Source organism: Channa argus, chromosome 4 (genome assembly GCF_033026475.1).
Source record: "Channa argus isolate prfri chromosome 4, Channa argus male v1.0, whole genome shotgun sequence".
NCBI classification, from domain to species: Eukaryota; Metazoa; Chordata; class Actinopteri; order Anabantiformes; family Channidae; genus Channa; species Channa argus.
Window position 1 is genome coordinate 10,602 of NC_090200.1, and position 20,577 is coordinate 31,178.

The following is a 20,577-nucleotide window of genomic DNA, read 5'->3' on the forward strand; positions in this document are numbered from 1 at the left end:
ACTGACATAAAAAAATTATTATAAGGTTCTGCAGATGAACATTTGTTAAAACCGAGGTCTAGAAATCTGTTTTAAATGAGACATTTCTTCTAATTAACATATTTTAATGAACTAAACTAAGCATAACTGGGATAATGCAAACAATATAGCTGCAGCTGGTTGTTACCTTTTATCTATCTAATATATTACAGATAAATGTCCTTTATCTGTAATATGATGATGTAACTATTTTAAATGATACAAATATATTTAATAGTATTACATTCTATGGTTTTGAATTTACAATTTAAGTTAAACATTAAGTTTAATTAAAGTACATGTATGAACATTTACACATGTATGTATCATTGTCATTCATGTTACAATTGTTCAGAGTGATGTTTGAAACAGTTGCTCATCAAGTGTGACACTGTACCCAGCCCCACCACCACCACCCCAATTTCAGGGTTTCAGATACAACCGGGTCTGGTTCAGAGTGTGAGTACAGCTACACATTTATTCGGAGAAGGGCTCAAATTAAACTGAGGAGGTAGGAGATGCACTGTGTGAGTGCAAGACCTCACAGAGATAGACAGACTGCCTGTGTATGTATGGGGGCGGAGCCTGTGGCAGCAGAAGGTTCATTGTCTGAGAGAGAGAGAGAGAGAGAGAGAGAGAGTGAGGGTTGAGTGAGGTAAACAAAGACGGACGCTGGGAGAGAGAGGGACAAAGAGGGGGGAGGACAACTCTTTCTTTCTTGGTGTGGGGGAGGAGGGGGAAGGATTAACCGGCTGATGTGACACATGCGCTTACACACAAACACACGACACAGCAACAGAGACCACGGATTCATCTGGATCTAGATTAGCAGCATCCTCAGCATCAGCATCACTGCAGACGAAAGACAAAGAGAGAGAGAGGGAACGGACGCGATCTGCAACATTTGAGGAGGGGGAAACGGGGGAGACAGGTGGTCTGTGAGACAGCAGAACTGAGACAGGCAGACAAGAGAGAGACGAAGAGAAAGAAAGACAGGCCTAGATCAGCGTCTGTGTTCCAGCGTCATAGCCGACCACATGTTCATACTGCCGACTGTGTCTGTGTTGGTGTAGGTGGGTGTGTTCCGTGTCTTAAGTGTGTTTGATGTGTGCATGATGGGGAACGCTGAAAGCATGGAGAGCCAGCTGGCCGTGATCCGGTCCAGAGCCGCCCCCGTTCGACTCCCAATGCCAGACCCAGCAGAACTGGAGGAGCGGTTCTCTATTGCACTGGTGAGACACACACAATATACATAAACATTGCTGAGTCCGCGACACAACACAGCATACAAACAAAATATACACAAGACACACACACATACAGGTGTGCAGTGGCCTACAGGACTTATATGGACTACAGGCTTTGTTGGACTCGGTGACCACAGTTCTCAGATCAAGTTAAAGACAATCCAGATCAGAATCACAGTCTATGTTCCGGTCTATGTGAGGATAATGCGGAATCCAGCAGGGGACTTACAAATCCTTCTGGTCTATGGTTCATCAGCTGAAGGTCTTAGATTCACTTTGGAAAACAGTCTCCTGAGACCAGAAGGAGTTTTTGCTTACAAAGTTGAACATACAGACTGAGCACCTAAGCAGGAACACCACAACATAAGGACTGTATCTGTATTAGTCTTCCTACAGGGTTTTCTAAACACAGATTTTGCTTCCTGTCAATGTTATTCAGTCTTTTAATTTCTAAAGCCTCATGCTACACATCACTACATTGTGATGAATCCAGGTGTGGTTATGGGCCAAAAATGGGACTGGTAAACACATTCTGTGCTGGGTTTATGGATTGTTCCTAATAATGACATATGCTGACCAATGTATTTGGGGCTCTGTGACGATCCAGATTCATTGTTTTGTTGTGTGTGCCCAATGTAGACTCAGATTACAGTTTTTTGCTTTATGGAACCCAAGCTGGTCCTCTGCTGCATCTGATCAGCCTGCAGGTTTAATATTATCATTCATATTTGTATTTTCAGCACAGACTTTCACTTGGTTTGAATGAGCATGAAAGAGTCTGAGTGATCCCCCTTCTGACCTCTCATGAGCCAGATGTTCTCATTGAGTGGTTGTCTTTTAGTTACCCCGTCAAAGACATTTTTTTTAAACTTGAACCTGAAACTCCAGATCTGAACCTGACATTTTAGCCTGCACTCCCTGCATATAAATGACTGATTATATATCTATATAAGAAATGAGATGGACAATTGTGCCTACTTAGTGCTCAGTGAGAATAAATGCATGTAAATCAGCACAGACAGACCTGACTGACCTACTGCCTCCTTTCCCTATCATCAGCATTATCAGCAAAGATAATTTTGGATCCAGTTCTACATGTTCTGCTCTTTCCTCTACTACTGCTAATTTTAATGGATTCCTGGATGTTTAACTACCACACAGTTTTGTATTGTAACCAGTCAATATACAAGTGATGATCCGAGCTGCAGTTTGATGGACTGTCTAAAATTACTGAAAATATCCAGCTCCACAAACACAGAACAATCATTATGGTTCCTTAACATATTCTGATGAAATGGATCGCAGCTGCGGAAAGGGACACTGGAAATATTTTATAACTGTTAGAGGAAAAAATGTTTGGAGAAAGATTTAAACAGATTTAAAAATTTAAGGAACATGATCTTTTAAATCTGAAGTTGCTTTTACATAAATCATAAGGGGGTTTTGGGCGCTAATTGTCCGTGATGTCATTTCTTTTGGCTCGTGGTTGCCTGTGTTGATCCCAAGACTTCACTTGTGTGAAGGGGGAGATTTTTCTTGGACAGGATCCTCAGGCTGGAAGGGGGCGGGGTATGGTTCATCAAACCAACAATCTGGAAAATGGGAGGTTTGCAGTGTTTGTGTACTTTTGGTTAGTACAGTAGGGGAGGAGTCATTCTTTCTGTTTAATGACACTATAAAAGAATTAGGGGGTCTAAGTTCTAGGGTTGTTTTGGGAAACGGGATATACTGACAAAATTAAAATACTGTTGAGGAAAATAGAAGACTAACTATTGGCTTTGAAATAAAAATTTCTTTGTTTCAGAATTCAATGAACCTTCCTCCAGACAAGGTACGTCTACTGCGGTCCTATGACAATGACAAGAAGTGGGAGCTGATCTGTGACCAGGTGGGTGAGGTCAATAAAGATAATGAGTAATGGGATACTCTGTTTAAGAAAAAAAAATCTTGCCATTGGGTATTTGACAACAAATGTAGAAATTCTAAAAATATAAGTGAGAAGGGGGGTTATCCTTACACTTTGCAACAGGAGGTTGAGCGACAAACATTGTAATCATTCAGCTACCAGGGCATTCCAGTCTGTAAACTGCCCTGTGGCCCCCAGACACTAGCTCTTTTTTGTTTCTGGTTCTTAACTAGCAGTTTCTCTGGCATGTTACAAAGTCCATTTGGGAACAGATTCTGTTTCTGGGCGGGGCAGAGTTTAATTATCTTGTGTTTGATGCAGGAGCGTTTTCAGGTAAAGAACCCTCCTCACACCTACATCCAGAAACTCAGAGGCTTCTTGGACCCGGCTGTCACACGCAAGGTACATTGGGAAATGAAATATGCAGATGGGTTCCCTTCTTTTCAGTTTCTTTATTTGTCTGTGTGCCTTATACCTGTATTTCACTGGGTCTCTCTCTCTCTCAGAAATTCAGGAGAAGAGTTCAGGAATCGACTCAGACACTCAGAGAGCTTGAGATTTCCCTTCGCACCAACCACATCGGGTACATCTGTTCAGCAGCCTGTTTCCCTGACCATCAGTCTCCATCTCTGACCGTTTGTTTTTCTCTCTGTAGGTGGGTCAGAGAGTTCCTGAATGAGGAGAACAGAGGCCTTGATGTCCTTGTTGAGTACCTTTCCTTTGCTCAGTACGCTGTCACGTGAGTCACAAATATTTAGTACATTTAAGTATTTAGATGTAATTTTTTTTTTTAATAAAAGGGCGGCAGTTTCTCAGTTGTTAGAGTGGCCGTCCACCAACCATAGGGTCAAAGGTTCACGGCCTGCTCTTCACGACTATATGCAAGACACTGATGCCCCAATAGTCCATCCCCATCCCCAGCTGCTCAGTGCCGGTCCCAAACCCGGTACAAACTGAGGAGGGTCCTGTCAAGAAGGGCATCAGTCGTAAAAAATGTGCCAAATCAACATGCGGAACAAGTGATCCACTGTGGTGACTATAAACCTACACGACAAGAGGAAAAGACAGAAAAAAAATATAATATTAATTTAATATTTTAACCTGACTTATATCTATTAATTAGGGATTTTGTTGGCTTTGCATAAAGTTGACATTGAATCAGTTTAAACTTTTGACACAGGTGCAGAGTTTATTTTTAAATGTCATCATCCTTAGATAGTCAGAACCTATGCAAATATACAGTGGTTCAAGTTAAGTTACAGTGCTGTACCATTGGATAAGGTACTTCTATCTCTTTTTGCATGTTCCGTGATTAATCTAAATTAATTGCAAACATCAAATATTAGGGTTGAACTATTAAAAATATTTTAATTCAAATAATTTTGGCAGATAAATATTTAGTAATTATTTGACATAGCCATTTAAATAGGATTTTTTTAGGTTCAATGACAATAAACAATATATGTTTGGTATATTAGTATAAGTAATTGATTAGGTGAGCGAAATGTTTCACTGTAAGTCGAAGCTATAAAGTTTTAAAGGTGTATAGGCAATTTTATTCAGATTTATTTGATTTGGTCGTTTTCTATTAATGTATTTTATGTGTTATATTTAAATCTACAATTATATTATATTAATACCATTGTATGCTGGGACAACAGCTGACACCAAGTTTGTTGTACACAGTTAACATGGATACATGTGTTGTTCTTCTCTGTCACAAGATTAGCCAAAAACATCACTGTGGCATCACTGTGATATGTTCTCTTCATTCAGCCATTCACTCCACTGTTGTTGCACATGTTACACCAGACTAATCACAGTAAGGACAGGTGAGAAATCACTATGGAACTCATTAAACTATATTGAGGTCAAAAGTCACCATAGAACATGATTAATCAGTAACTTTTTGAAATTAAATTTTTCTTTAGTAATTAATTAAACAGAATGAATGCATTATTTTGGCAGTCCTTTAATCCTTTGACATCTTGGAGATAAATTTACAATGATGGTAAAAAAAAAAAACTTTCTGTTTTGTCTGTCTGCTATTAACGTATTGTGGATCTCTGTCATCCTGTATGACGTATAATCAGGTTTGATGGAGAGCAGTCAGAGCCTGGGGCCGACGTTTCATCCATCGACTCCCCCTGGAGCCGATCCATAGAGGATCTCCACGGCGACTGCAGCCTCCCCTCCCCATCCTCGTCTGCATCCCGTGCCACTCGACACTCAATCAGGTGACAAAAAATACAAGTAAGCCAGGCTAATTCAGCAGTTTCTCTCATCTCTTACAAGATTTGGTTTTCTTGTAGCTCAACTCTGGTGACTCGCTCCAATACTTTGCCGAGTCGCCGAACATTGAAGAACTCAAGACTTGTCTGTAAGAAAGATGACGTCCATGTTTGTGTCATGTGTCTTCGAGCCATCATGAATTACCAGGTGACATTTTCACGTTTTTATTTGTATAGAGCACTAATTAACTGCCAGGGGTTTTATTTTATTTTATGGTTATTTGATCAGATGTTTGGTCACTGAGGAATAAGTAACAAGCCACAATTCTATTCCTTTTTATACTCTTAAGATAAAGGACGTCAACATGTTTAGTCATTTCCTCGATAAGTTATGGTAAATAAAATTAAAACCTGAAATTCTATTAATTCCTTAAATAAAATGTGTTGTTTATCATAACTAATTTGTGTTATAAAATAATGAAATAAATGACCCGAAACCTGAATTTTTGTTTATAAACTTCAGTCTGCATTGATCTTTATCTGTGTTCTCATCCTTCTCAGTACGGCTTTAACATGGTGATGTCTCATCCTCATGCTGTTAACGAAATAGCTCTGAGCCTAAACAACAGGAACCCCAGGTCAGTAAATCATAAATAACACTACTATTACTAATGCTATCTCTGCTATTACAAACACAAACTACACCCACTTAATGCTGTTACTGATCCACCGCTTCAGAAGAGACAGATGCGTGACAGATTTCATGTGTTGCGACCTGAGCAATAGTAGCATATATACTATTATAAACAGGGGTAGGACAGGTGTTGTCACTGTTGTGACGATAGCTCGAAGTCACTGTTGTGACACCACCATCACAACAGTGACCGTAGAGCCGTAGAGCCCAGAGAGTCAAATTTGTAATTTGGGGTTATAAAAATAAATCATATCGGCCAATCATGCCCGAAATGCATGGAGCCTTTTGACCAAACCTCTGATGAGCCTCTATAACAGATTTAAACATGGTCTATACAGCTTTCATGGACCAGAGCCTCCCTCAGGATTCATAATGTCTTCAAAAAATGGGAGTTCTACATCCCAGAAACAGGGGCTTCAGCCTTGTGTTCCCAATTCACCTACAGTAAATGTTTAGGGCAAGCAGGTCTGTCCTGCACTCTCCCCCGCCATCTGATCCAACTCACCACCAGGTGACAATCGGTTAACAGCCTAGCTCATCTCAAAAAGGACTTGCTTCTTGTGGTTCTACTTTGGGTCGTAACATTACATAAATTCTATTCAACTTCCCTCTGTCTTCCCTATATTAACATATATCTCTTCCTCTAGTGGAAAAATGTCTCCAGATGACATTACTTGAAAGGAACCTTCAGTTCAGATCATGTTATATCTTGTTGCTTTTACTATGGAGGTTGTAATCATGTTAATCCTGCTTTTCCAGTGTTCCTCCACATGACATCATCTAACCTACTAATGATGACAAATTTCTCCAGGTGATGTCATCTGAGATTTTCAGCTAGAAGCAGAGAAGTATTTTAATATTGGGAAGTCAGAGGGAAGTTTTGAAGCCTTAATGTACATTAACACACTAAACTAAAGCCATAGAAAGCAAGTTAAAAACTGTTGATGTCATCCTTTAACCTGAGTGTCCAAGTCAGTTGGGGCAACTGTGGTGCAGGAGGTAGAGAGGTCATCTACCAATCCCACAGTTGTTGGTTCAATCCCCGGCTCCTCCGGTCACATGTCGAAGTGTCCTTGAGCAAGACAAGGATCCCCAGCTTACTTGCACCCGGTGAGCATTGGCCAGCTGCAAAGCAGCTCCCCCATCCGTGTGTGAGTGTGTGTGTGATTGGGAGTGCGAATGGTTGAACGAGAAGCAAGTGTAAAATGCCAATAGGTAAAAAAGTGCTATGTAAGTGCAGACCATTTCCCATACGATGTCATATCTGATGATACAACCACAAAGTAAATAATTGGTCTGATTCCTCAGGTTTTCTGGTAAACTTACAAACCACCCTATTATCAAGTATGGTGTTTGTTATGGCCAATCCCTGAAGAGCTAAAGAATCCAATAAATAAATGTCCAATAAAAAAGCATCCGTCGGATTCAGATCAGTCCATTCCTTCAAATAATCTCATCCAGGTTTCTCCATTAATACCTATGTTGATGTTGAAGTCTCGCAAAAGAACTATGGAATGTCCATGTGGTGTCTTTTTCAAAACCTTGAACAATTTCTCTAAGAGGGCAGACTACACTGCCCAGAAATATTTTATTTCAAATATTTCTCTTTTAGAGTCATAAGCAGCTAAACATAGTAATAGATTGCAGCTGATGCCACACATATCAAGCATTTAGCCTATAGATAATTTACAACCTGTATTCCAACAAGAACATACAATAGTTGGAGCCTTCCTCTTAGAAACTTTCAGGACTCAGAGGTGAGCTTCTCATCCCCTAAGTCCACAACAGAAGAGTCCAACCATTATTGAATAGTTTGTTTCCAGACCCAGTGCTGAGCATGGACAACAGTCCAAATATATCAAGTTGGTTCCCTTATCACCTCCAGAACAAAATCCATATTTTTCCCCAACTAGAGAGTATGTTCCATGTCTTTAGAACGATCCTGACCATCACAAAGATCAACAAACAATATTTCTAAGCCAATAAAACACTAAAAGTCATGATCTTTCATGTCTTTAAAATACACACCCACATACGATGCAAAGTTATGGTAGAAAAAGTAAAAATGGTAGCAGTGTTTAAATAACTGGTTGAATGACTTTTATCAATAATAATTTCAACCAAGCACATCCTGTAGCTGTGAATTAGACCTGCACAATGTTCAGGGGAAATTATTCTACATTCTTCTTTACAGAACTGCTTCAACTCATTTAGATTCTTAGAACGTCTGGTGTGAATAGTTCTTCTGAGCTCATTCCACAGCAGTTCTATTACATTGAGGTCTGGGTCTGACTGATCCACTCAGAAGGTTTGATTTTGTGTTTCTGAAGCCATTCTGTAGTAAATTTACTTTGATGTTAAGTCATTATCCTGCTACATCATCCAGCATCTTTTGAATTTCAGCCTGTTGACAGCCAACCTGACATTATCATGTAGGAGAATTCGATAAACTTGGAAATTCATTTTTTTCACCATGACAAGTGCTCCAGATCCAGAGGCAGCAGAGCCACCCAAAATCATGATGCTCCCTCCACCATATTACAGTGTCAAGGTAGTCTTTGGCAAATTCCAGGTATGGTGCCACATTGTTTTTGAGAGAAATGGCTCTCTTCATTGTGTCATGTCATGGATACCATGCCTGTTTACCGTTTCACATACTGTATGGTTGACTGATGTTAAGTCTCTCCAGTAAATCTTTCATGTCTTAAGATGTTATTACTATGGGATTATTGTTTACCTCAGTTAGCATTCTGCGTTGAGACTTTGGAGTGATTTTATCTGGGCAGTCACTTCAGTGGAGAGTTGGAACAGTGCTAATTCCTTGCCTGTAGACTGGTGAACATCTACAATTTTTAAGATTTCTCTGTAACCATTTCCATCAACATGCAACATGCAAATCAACAACTACTGATTGTAGGTCTTCAGAGATTTTCATTTTTCTTTCAAGGCAGCTGATGCTGCTTGTCAACAACACACTGATACTGAGTGCTGTTATAATATAGGGTACGTATCTCTAAACCACCATTCTCATTTTATTGACTGGACTGCAGGCTTCTTAACATCTGACTTCAGCTGATATTTAGTTAAGAAATCTAATGTTGCAATTACTTTTTCCAGTAAAAAAGTGTTCAATATAGACATGTAAGATCATGACTGTGTTTTACAGGCTTAGAAATATTGTGTTTGTAGATATTTCTGACTTGGTGAGCATCAGATCACATTTCATGACCAATTTGTGAAGAAAATTCAGAAAATTGCAAATTGCCATTACTTTTTCTTGCAACTGCAGTAACAGATCCCTTTTGCTGTAGGTGGTGAATCCAGAGGGCAATGTCTCAGTGTAGCTTTTTCAGTTGTGGACGAATACAAAAACACCTTCTGAAAAGTCTAAATTAATAATGTCCAATAACAAGACACAAGAGCTTTTTGTAAAATGTCTCTGTTTTCCCTTCTATTGCCCTCTGACCCCACCCTTATCTTAACTCCCTCGGTCATCATCAGGACGAAGGCTCTGGTGCTGGAGCTGTTGGCAGCCGTGTGTTTGGTCCGAGGTGGACACGAGATCATACTGTCAGCCTTTGACAACTTTAAAACTGTAAAGTTACACAACACTGACTGTTCTGATTTTTTTACTGATTCATTGATTGATCTATTAATTTACTACTAGTGAATTTACAGCCTGATTTACTGACTGGTTTTCTGACTGTTGCAGGTGTGCTCAGAGTCCATGCGTTTTGAGAAATTGATGGAACATTTTAAGAACGAAGATGACAACATTGATTTCTTGGTACAAACAATATTTTGTAACACATTTAATTGCATTTATTTCAGTGATGTAACAGTAATAAAAAAAAACAATGAGGAAAAGGAATGAATTAGAAATTGGGCTAAACAAATAATTGAAGTGTTTCCCACACTTACCATGATACATGGGTGAAACACCCACACATTAATTGTTACTATATGTGCAACAGCACAAAAAAGCAAGTAAGAACCCAATAAAAATAGTTTATCTGGGCACGGGTTTCCAAGCAAAATACTCAGGAAAACAATAATATCAGCTATGCCCACAATCTCTCATCCACCATTGTGTTAATCACGGCAAGCGTGTTGGCTGATCATAGATTGAAGGGTTCTGTTCAACTTTCGCTCTGAATGCAGATTTTTTTTTTACATTAATCATTGTTTTTAAAATGCGTCTAGTGTTTATTGTCAGGACTATTATTTAAGTGTTTTGATTTTATTTTATTAAACAGTCCTACAAAAAAATCTTCACTTCATTAAGGCATAATGTTCAGTTTTGTTTGAAACAACTATAGGAGTTAATTCAGCCACTGTGTAATAAATGTAGAAGATGCAGCTGTTGAACTACGTCATACAGTGAGGTGTTTCTGTACTTGGCATATTACGTCATTGATACAGATGTGTTAAAATAAATGACAGAAACTAATGTTAGCAAGACAAAACTCCACTCAACAGCTTCAAACACTACAGCCTCCAAAATGACCACAGGGGTGAATCAGCACATTTCAACAAGAACCGAATAATGTAACCTTCATGAAGTAAGGATATATCAGAGTGGATTAGTTTCATCTGTGTACCCAACTCAGGTTTCCTACCACAGTCCAAAGACATCCATGTTAGGTTAATTGGTGACTCTAAGTTGTCCGTAGGTCTGAATGTGAGTGTGAGTGGTTGTCTGTCTGTGTTTGTCTCTGTTGGCCCTGAGACAGAGTGGAGACCTGTCCAGCATGGACCCTGGCTCTCACCCTATGACAGTTGGGATAGGCGCCAGCCCCCCACAACCCTGGACATTAAGCATTAAGCAACAAATACTCTTGTTGGTGCTCTTGAATTAATAGTTTTAAAATAGAAATAATTCTAATCTGGTTCAGAATTCAGCCCAGTGCTAAATGTATATTTCAAATAACTTGAAATAATTCAGAAATTTTTAATATTCATTGAATGGCAATAAAAGTTAAGCACTTTTGTCTCTTATTTGAAGTTCGGCATTGAAAAATCCATATGGGGTAACCACTACTGTGTAGGCCCATTCTCAAAACAGAGTGAGACCATTTCTCTCTTCAGAATTATGTTCAAATCATGTCAATAAATCAATAAATAAAATTTTTGTTCAAATTCTCTGGGAAACACTACATTTATTTAATATCATATAATTTAATTAAACATAACACCAACAAACTCATACCTAGCTGCCAAATAAATGTGTTGTGCCATGGTGATTGTTGTCAGGTGGCCTGTATGCAGTTCATTAACATCGTGGTTCATTCGGTCGAGGACATGAACTTCAGAGTCCACCTGCAGTACGATTTTACTAAACTCAACTTGGACGAACACCTTGAGGTATCTCAATTACATGATCAGGTCTCAGACAATCACAACACAAACATAATTATCAATGCTTACCTGTCTCCCTCATCTTCTCCCATCTCTCCTCAGAGACTGAAGCACACAGAGAGTGACAGGTTGCAGGTTCAGATCCAGGCATATCTTGACAACGTATTTGATGTCGGGACACTGCTTGAGGATGCCGAGACAAAAACTGCTGCTCTGGAACGAGTGGAGGAGCTGGAGGAGAGCCTGAGTGTGGTGAGGCAGACAAGTAGAGAGAGACAATTGGAGAAATAGGCAGGTAAGACATGGGTTGAGCTAGAGACAGACAGATGCTGAGACTAAAACTACTCTTCTGGAATGGGTGAAAGAGCTGCAGGAGAGTATGAATGCGCTGAAACAAACAGGTGGAAGGAGGAACACAAAGCTGAGAGGTTGCAAGACAACTGTAAGACAGACAGGTGGCGAAACAGACAAGTATAGTCACATTCAGGTGTGGTACTCACCTGTACCTTTCTCTCTCAGATGTCGGAACGTATGTTGGATGTGGAGAATGAAGCAATGCTGAAGATTGTGGAACTAGAGAAACAGCTAATGCAAACCAACAAGGAGCTGGACCACGTCCGGGTCAGTGTTGTTACCATAGAAACAACACAAACATTTAGTCACAATGGAGCCAGAGCATATTGTTAAAGGAACAGTCTGACATTTTAGACAACTGTTTAATGCATGTTCTCTTTGCAGTAACACATTACCTGTCCATGTCACATCTGTACAGGAAGTGTATGCAAGCGCCAACTCTCAGGTGCACACCTTGCGACGGATGGTTCGGGAAAAGGACCAAACAATCCGGCGTCAGAGTCGTCTGGAGCGCCAAGCTCAGGAGGCCCAGCAGGCCGGAGGATCTGGTGCTCCTCAACACCAGAGAGGAGAGGGTGATGGTGGTGTGGCTGACTCTGCCTCCCCCTCTCCTCCCCCTTGCCCTAATCTGTCCCCCAGGTGAGATGTAACAGATGTATATGTCCAAAAAAAAATTAAGTTTGTAAATGTTACATTTATTTAAAATACAAAGGACCACTTTATCAGATACGGGGGGGGGGGGGGGGGGGGGATCAACTGCCTTCACATGGTCAAAAGAAGTTAATCACATTTAAACATAAGGCTTACGCTCACTATACATTTTTACAACTGAACTAACATAAGTAAAAGGCAAACTATCAGAGACCAGAGGGTTATAACTCTAACCACTGAGCGCCTGTTGATGATTGGTTGTCTTTTCCTTCAGCCCTGAGACCGTAGCCTATCATAGCATGGGACCAGGGATAGGTGGTACTCCTGGTATGCCAGCACCACCCCCTCCTCCTCCACCCCCACCAATGCCAGGCACAGGTTAGTTTCAGCATAGTCAATCAGAAATCTGCTGTGATTGTCAGCACTAAATGTACCCTTACTGAAAACTTTCTTCTTGGTTTTTAGTGTCCAATGGCCCTTACCCTGCACCTCCTCCCCCTGCGCCACCACCACCTCCCCCTCCCCCACCTCCCCCTTGTAGAACCAGTGAGCTCTCCTCTGTCCCCATGCCCCCTCCTCCTCCCCCTGTGGCCCCCCCTCTTCCAGGGTCAGGGGGGTCACCTACAGTAATTTTTAACTCCGGACTCGCAGGTAAGATCATTGTTTCTTGAGGTCTTTGCATGCTGCAGAGAAATTAAAAAGTAAAGTAAAGTAAGTAAAGTATTAAAGTAAAGTAAAAGTAAAATAAGTAAGTAAAAGTAAAATTAAATTTTCAGCAATTCAATTCAAATAAAGTTCAAGAAACAATTATTCTAATTAAAAGTACACCTGTACATCCCTGCATGAACTTTGCAGTGATGTACATGAATTCATGAACCTCTAGGGCTGATGGGAAAATGTATTTAAAGGCCACTCATCACATCAACACTGAGCAAAGAACAATATTACATTTCAGGTCTGAGATTGAAGTTAGTTACAAACAATAGCAAGATTCTAAACAAGGTTTATTTTTCTGGAACTTTACTTCCACTGTTTTCACTCTGGCTAATGTTGTTTCTCTCTCTTTCACTGACAGAGGGTCCTCTCAAGTTGTTCTGTGCGTTTACTTTTTATTATATTCAAACATCTTTACACCAGTCATTGTCCTGTTTCTTGATACATTTTCCTCTCTTGACTCTATCACCCCCCATTAGCTGAACCCCCTCCCCCTGCCAGGAACCCTTCCCACCAGCCTCTATCAACATCATTGTCTGCTTTATCTGTTGTAGTTTCTGTTAATGTCTTTATACTGTTCAGACTGAAGGGAAACACGTGTCAGAGAAACACAAGGTGTTTTAGTGCAGGAAATCTGACACAATTACAGACATGGACATGACTAGACAGGAAGTCACTTCAGACCAACTCAAATAAAGATGTCTGAATAAAGAAAATTTGAACAAATTATCCAGCGCTTATTGACACTGTGCACTAGTGCATGTGTCCTGCTTCCTTCAGATGATGAAATGTTTAGGTTTAAAGCAGCTGTGAACATAAGATCATGTCAGTCATTTTAATTGAAAAATCAACATTGACCACTGAGTTTTCAGCAGAGTAACACCCTAATTTAATGCACCTTTTCCCAAGTAAATAAAGATGTCTGAATAAAAAAAAAAATTAACAAAAAAAATTATCCAGCGCTTAATGACACTGTGCACTAGTGCATGTGTCCTGCTTCCTTCAGATGATCAAATGTTTAGGTTTAAAGCAGCTGTGACCATAAGATCATGTCAGTCATTTTAATTGAAAAATCAACATTGACCACTGAGTTTTCAGCAGAGTAACACACTAATTTAATGCACTTGGCACAGACAGAATCAACACAAACTGAAAAGTCTCTTTACCTTCAGTTTAAACAAATCCATTGATTTATTGCTAATGTCAAACAGATGTAGATTTGTAACTTTGCTCACCTGTCTACCTACTCACCCATCTCCATGCAGCGGTGAAGATAAAAAAGCCAATCCAGACCAAGTTCCGGATGCCCGTGCTGAACTGGGTCGCTCTTAAGCCAAGTCAGATCAATGGTACCGTGTTCAATGACATTGACGATGAGGCCATCCTGCAGGTAAACAGAATGTTATTATGGGATGTTGAGATTCAAATCAATTCAATTGAGCACCAATTCACAATATAGTCATCTCAATGCACTTTACATAATAAAGTCAAGACTATACAGATATGTAGAAACCCAACAAATCCCTTTGAGTAAGTCCTAGGCAAAAGAGAGGAAAAAAAACTCTCCTCAATGGAAGAATTCTCCAGCAGAACCAGCCTCAGGGTGGTCAACCGGTCATCTGCCTTGACCCATTGGGGTAAGTGGAAAGTGAAAAGAGAAAAGAGAAAAGAAAAGAGCAACAAAAAACCATTGTGCAGGTTGGCATGGCCAGTAGCTGCACACTTCAAACACACAGCTCCAGGGCCAGGGACACCTGGAGAAAGGGACACCGAGAGGGAGACAAAAACAACTACAAGAGATGCAGCTGTTTACATGTTTCACTCTACAGACATAATAGGACAAATAGTATGATTTTATAGAAAGTATTATTAGACCAGTCATTACACAAACCAATAAATGGTTCGACTCCCAATCACTCCTGGATACATGTTAAAGTATTTTGCAAAATTGGAACCCCAATGTGCACCTAGTGGGTAAGGCAAGCCCTTTACATGACAGACGCTGTCATCTGTGTGCGTGAAAGGGTTAATGTGTAAAGTGGTTTGGATAAAGGTGTTATATAGGCATATTATTTACCACTTATTTTACCCAATAACAAACAGTGATTTTAACACAGAGGAAATATCTACCTATCTATTTCTGATTACTTTATCTCAGGACCTAAACGTGGAGGAGTTTGAAGAGCTTTTTAAAACAAAGGCTCAGGGTCCGGCGGTGGACTTGACTATATCCAGACAGAAACTTCCTCAGAAAGCTCCATCCAAAGTTTCTCTGCTGGACGCCAACAGAGCCAAAAACCTAGCCATCACCCTGAGGAAGGCTGGCCAGGGTCCAGAGGTCATCTGTCGGGCCATCCAAATGTAGGTTTAACTGCACCAGTGACACCAGTAACAACTAGCTCCACCAGCATTGCCAGGTACATAACACCAGAAGTATAACCCTGTCAAGACTGGTCAGAGGCCACAGATAGTCCTGTTGGGCCTTCTTTGCATAAGTTTAAATTTACCAATAAGAGGATCTCTAGAGCCCGAACCAGTACAAGTATTTACTGTCTCTCATTTCTATTATGGCAGCAAAAACCAAATGTGAGCTGGAAATGGACCAAAAAGACTGCAAGATTTCAATGAGTTTGTGACAGTTTTGGCTAAGTGTCAGCACAAAGAGTCTGCCAATGTACAGGGGCTGGTAGTGTAAAGCCCTTTACTAGACTGATAGCAGGCTGTCAGTTAAGTCCATTACAGAGGTGTGTGCAAGAAGTTGATTGGTTGACTGGGGCCATCTACGATGGAAGGATGGTGTCGGAACCTAATTGAACAGTCTGGTCGCTGTTTGTGCAGGTTTGACCTGCGAATGGTCCGGGTCGACTTTGTGGAGTGTCTGATGCGTTTCCTGCCGACGGAAGCTGAGGTGAAGCTGCTACGGCAATATGAGAGAGACAGGAAACCTCAGGAGGCTTTAAGTGACGAAGACCGCTTTATGATGCAGTTCAGTCGCATCGAGAGGCTCAGTCAGCGCATGTCCATCATGACCTTCATGGGCAATTTCTCTGACAACGTGCAGATGTTGACTCCGGTAAGAAAGACAGGGAGAGACAAACAGATGTGACAGATGTGACAGACAGGTAGATGTGACCTGTCTTGCTGTGTTTTCTCTCAGCAACTCCATGCCATCATCGCTGCTTCAGTTTCAATAAAATCATCTCAGAAGCTGAAGAAGATTCTTGAGGTCAGTCTTAGTTTACACATATCTGTATAAAATCATGTCTGTGTAACATACATGTTAGTGTCTGTAAATGTTTATTTACGATGCAAAGCTCAGTAGGTATGAATTAACACCTGAATAACTAGGACTAATCCTGATGATATTGTTGCTGTAGATCATCTTGGCTTTGGGAAACTACATGAACAGCAGCAAGAGAGGAGCCGTGTACGGATTTAAACTACAGAGTTTAGACCTGGTAACACAAACACACATTAACACAAACAATATGTTGAGATGTGTTCAGAATGTAAGCAGTCATCAGCCAATCAGCTATTAGCATTTATATTTAGTTTTAGTCAGAACAGAGGATCAGTTATGAAACAAGAATTGCTCACTATGCAGAATGATCACTTCTGAAGCCGCTCATTCAAGGGTCACAAGGGTGGGGTCAACAGAGGGGTATTCTGGTTAATCTGTTAAAAGACTTAAATATCTGAGTGAACGTGGGATTTGAGAACAGATTAAACTATAGGTTGAACTCTGGATCATCAGAAATGCGCTTGAAAATAACTATCAGAGTAAAAACTACAGACTCTGCAATTTTAGCTCCTGGAAACAAAGTCAACCGACAGGAAACAGACGCTGCTTCATTACATCGCCAATGTGGTGAGAGAGAAGTATCCTGCAGCATGTCTGTTTTATAATGAGCTTCACTATGTTGACAAGGCAGCTGCAGGTGAGTGTCAGTCAATTAGAACATTTCACATGCACTGGACTATATGTCACTCACCTGTATATAATTACATGTGTGTCTTTAGTGAGTCTGGAGAATGTGCTCTGTGATGTAAAGGAGCTGCAGCGAGGCATGGAGCTCACCTGGAGAGAGTTCAGTGTTCAACACAATGCCACACTCAAAGACTTCATCAGCAGGCATGAATCACGACTTCAGAAACTGCAGGAGGATGCTCGCATTGCTCAGGTGAGAACACATACTCACACACACACGCACACACAGAGGTGACACAAACATAAATTGGGTTATTATCCAAACTGACAGAGATTCAGACCAGTGGTTTTGCTCCCACCTTGTGGAGCAAAATGTTAGAACACTGCTGCTGATATAACAAACGCTCTGGTCACTATGAGAAACATGTTTATATGATAAAATGTGGCTTCCCATTCCTGATCACCCATGCAGAATGACCCTCCAAAAATCCTGTTAGAAACCAAAAAAAGTAGTGACTTGGTATCTACAAGATTACAGAGCATGCCACAAACCACAGGGGTCTTAGTTTGCGTCCAGCTGCGGTCCTTTGCTGCCTGTTACATACCCTTTCTCTCTCTGTCCATGTTTCCTGTCCAGCTCCTCTCTAGAATCTAATGAAAGGCAAAATTCTCCCAAAACTAATCTTCAAAGTAAGTAAGAAAAAATCGTGCAGGACTTCAGAATCGCCATGTTTTCGTTTTCTTCTGTATCACAGAAATTCACTGATGGGGGTCTATACTTCCATGATACAACAGATGTTTTCACTCAAACCAGCTTACATGTAATAAAGACACAGTGATAACAGCGGAGGGAGCTACAACTCAGCAGTTACTTGTCCAAGAACTCTTCAACATGTAGACTAGAGAAAAAGGCGATCAAACCACTGACAATGCATACAGTTGACAATAGACAGCTAATTATAACAACCCACTGACTTTTTCTTTGCTCCACATAGATGGTCTCACTATATACAGAACCTGCTAATTCTGCACTTTCTAATGAGAACATAGTGACAATACATGAAAACTTCTAAAAAGAATATAGCTCTGTAACTCTGAAGTACACAGTGAAACTTTTCATTGAATTCCCTCAGGATGCGTTTGAAGATGCAGTGAAGTTTTTTGGGGAGAGCTCAAAGACAATGCCACCATCCGTCTACTTCCCTATCTTCGTTCGCTTCATTAAAGCATATAGGGTGAGTCAACAATGAAACACAACAGGGACCATAAAGAGGTTACAACTTTAAATGTTATAGAAGTGTAAAAAAAAACAAAAAAAACAGCCAAAACATTTTGTGCATTGAATGTGTTCATGTGTGTTTAGCTAGCTGAGGAAGAGAACGAACAGAGGCGACGTCAGGAGCAGATGATGTTGGAGAAACTTGAGCAGGAGGAGCACCAGGATGAGGAGGAGACCAAGGTGAGACTGAAACTTTGGCCTCCTGCACAGGCAGGACAGTAAACACCTGAGGAGATTTGCATCATCGCTAAAACACTGTGATTGGTTGACAGTATCTGACTGGATTTTTTTTTTATGTTAAAAAGTAATAATAATAACGTAAGGATAAACTGAGGAACTTATTTAATAAATAATTTTAAGTGATTTTAAAGGTTACACCTCATACTCCCCCCACCCCCAGTCTCCATCCCACAGGGGGAAGCGGCAGCAGCAAGAGCTGATCACTGAGCTCAGACGACGACAAGGAAAAGACAGCCGCCATGTTTATGAAGGGAAGGATGGGGCCATAGAGGACATCATCACAGGTAAACATGTGACAACAGGTAGACTTATCACACCACATGTACCCAGTCTGTCATCTGACTGTCTGTTTTTCTTTATCCCACTTGTAGCTCTAAAGACTGTCCCCTTCACGGCTCGATCAGCAAAACGCAGCTCTCGCTTTTTCTGTGACCCCACCCACACCGAGGAGCACTATTAAGTGAAGGGGTGGGTGACAGACCTTATAGGCAGAAGGAGGGTTCTTATTGGAGGGACCAATGAGCACTTTGAACATTTTCTGACTGATGTGATGACATCATGTTTATTTTATTGGACAGTTTGTCACAGACCAACGTCCAGACACCACCTCACCACTCATACTCTGCTTCGGTCTAACAACTTCCTTTAAAAAAATTTTTTTTTAAGTTAACTGACAAGTCCCTGAAGCAGCATGCTCTACAAAAACAAACATTGGTTCTGATCAACAGAAACAAGAGACTGATGTGGTGTCAGTGCAGTGGAACCAGTTCATACAAAACACAAAAAACATCAGATGAGTAAGGATGGATGTTCTATGTTATTTGTTCAAACCCAAAGTGGATTAGAAAGACTGGATTTAACCATCTGGAATAACTGCATGTTCTTCTAATTTTTGTTGACTAGACCATATGCATCAGTACTGGAAACCATAATCACCAGCTGGTTTCTTACTGGCCAAGTCCAGATGATGAGAGAATTTTTTACCATGGCAAAGGAACAACTGTTGGCTGTGAAGAATTTGAACATGTAGCTCAGTAAAATCATTAAAATATATAAAGATAAAAGCAAAGAAGCATCTGGGAAATTCAATGTGATTCCTTACAGGCACAACAATTGCATGAAGGTTGGATAATTGTTTCATTTATATAATTTCAAAGGAGTTCATGATTCTGCAGTTTAAACTTATTAGTTTCAACATCAACTATGCCATCTGCTAAGAAAAGTCACCAAAACCTGGTTTTGGTTTAAAGATTTGTTTTTAATTATAAAGCAATGTAACCAATGAGTTGTTTAAATAAAAAGGAACTAAATATTTTTGTTGTCCCCTGGATACAATGCTGCAGAGGTTAAAGAGGGAAACCTGTTAAATGTTAAAAGCCAAACTGTGCCTCATCAAACACAGAGCAAAAACTAACTGAACGTAGCGTTGTCATATATTTAGAGGGGCAGCAACTCAGAAGGCTTTGCTGTGGCTTCAATTCCTAGTTTTGGACGCCTGGTGGTGCTCACACCTCAAAATCTGAGTCACATGAAAATCACATCAAAAGCTCATAGTTTGGAGTCGGCAGTTTGAGAATACCACCTACCCAGTTATTAATGACTCAGTGTCCTGCTTGTAGGTCAGCAGGTTGGCCGCGCTTGTTCTAGGACTGTTTGGTCCGTGTTATCAACTTTTCTTGTACAGGGTTCTTCTCCTTTCACTGCATTGTGTTCTACTGTGTTCTACTGTATTTTCTAGCCTTACTGGAATCAGGGAGACAGAGTGTGGCAGTTTTAATCCTTATATTGTTATGAAGAGGAAACAGTGTTAATGTCAGAAACTTTAGTGTTCACTTACAAAATGTCCAAATCTGCTTACCTGTGACTCTGACTCTCTGTGGTTCTTCCTGCAACCCACCCCATCTGAACCCTTCCTCACCTGAACCCCACCCTTCCTCTGCTGCTGTAAGACAGACGG

At 40.5% G+C, this 20,577-nt stretch overlaps 1 protein-coding gene across 2 annotated transcripts; it reads left to right on the forward strand.

Annotated features, from left to right (window-relative positions):
• Positions 1 to 636: 636 nt before the first annotated feature.
• Positions 637 to 19,932, forward strand: fmnl2b (formin-like 2b). 2 transcript variants are annotated; one of them, XM_067500377.1, is made up of 28 exons: positions 641 to 1,250; positions 3,070 to 3,153; positions 3,493 to 3,573; positions 3,678 to 3,754; positions 3,827 to 3,910; positions 5,265 to 5,408; positions 5,484 to 5,610; positions 5,964 to 6,040; positions 9,598 to 9,691; positions 9,809 to 9,883; positions 11,350 to 11,460; positions 11,557 to 11,706; positions 11,974 to 12,075; positions 12,227 to 12,447; positions 12,734 to 12,837; positions 12,925 to 13,110; positions 13,535 to 13,555; positions 14,439 to 14,563; positions 15,332 to 15,534; positions 16,012 to 16,246; positions 16,331 to 16,399; positions 16,551 to 16,631; positions 16,982 to 17,111; positions 17,194 to 17,354; positions 18,235 to 18,336; positions 18,465 to 18,560; positions 18,781 to 18,904; positions 18,992 to 19,932. In XM_067500377.1, exons 1-28 carry the CDS (start codon positions 1,131 to 1,133, stop codon positions 19,078 to 19,080), a joined length of 3,273 nt encoding a protein of 1,090 aa, XP_067356478.1. In that variant the 5' UTR covers positions 641 to 1,130; the 3' UTR covers positions 19,081 to 19,932. The 2 variants fall into 2 exon arrangements, with proteins under 2 accessions (XP_067356479.1, XP_067356478.1); XM_067500378.1 differs by lacking the exons at positions 18,465 to 18,560; positions 18,781 to 18,904; positions 18,992 to 19,932 and adding an exon at positions 17,739 to 17,791 and having other exon boundaries at positions 637 to 1,250.
• Positions 19,933 to 20,577: the final 645 nt, after the last annotated feature.

What these genes read in the sequence shown, in the direction of transcription:
- fmnl2b (XM_067500377.1), top strand. Translation starts at nt 1,131, where the DNA reads ATGATGGGGAACGCTGAAAGCATGGAGAGCCAGCTGGCCGTGATCCGG. An exon ending in ACGATGAGGCCATCCTGCAG is followed by an intron (nt 14,564 to 15,331) that starts GTAAACAGAATG and finishes ACTTTATCTCAG; the next exon opens with GACCTAAACGTGGAGGAGTT. An exon ending in AGGATGCTCGCATTGCTCAG is followed by an intron (nt 17,355 to 18,234) that starts GTGAGAACACAT and finishes GAATTCCCTCAG; the next exon opens with GATGCGTTTGAAGATGCAGT.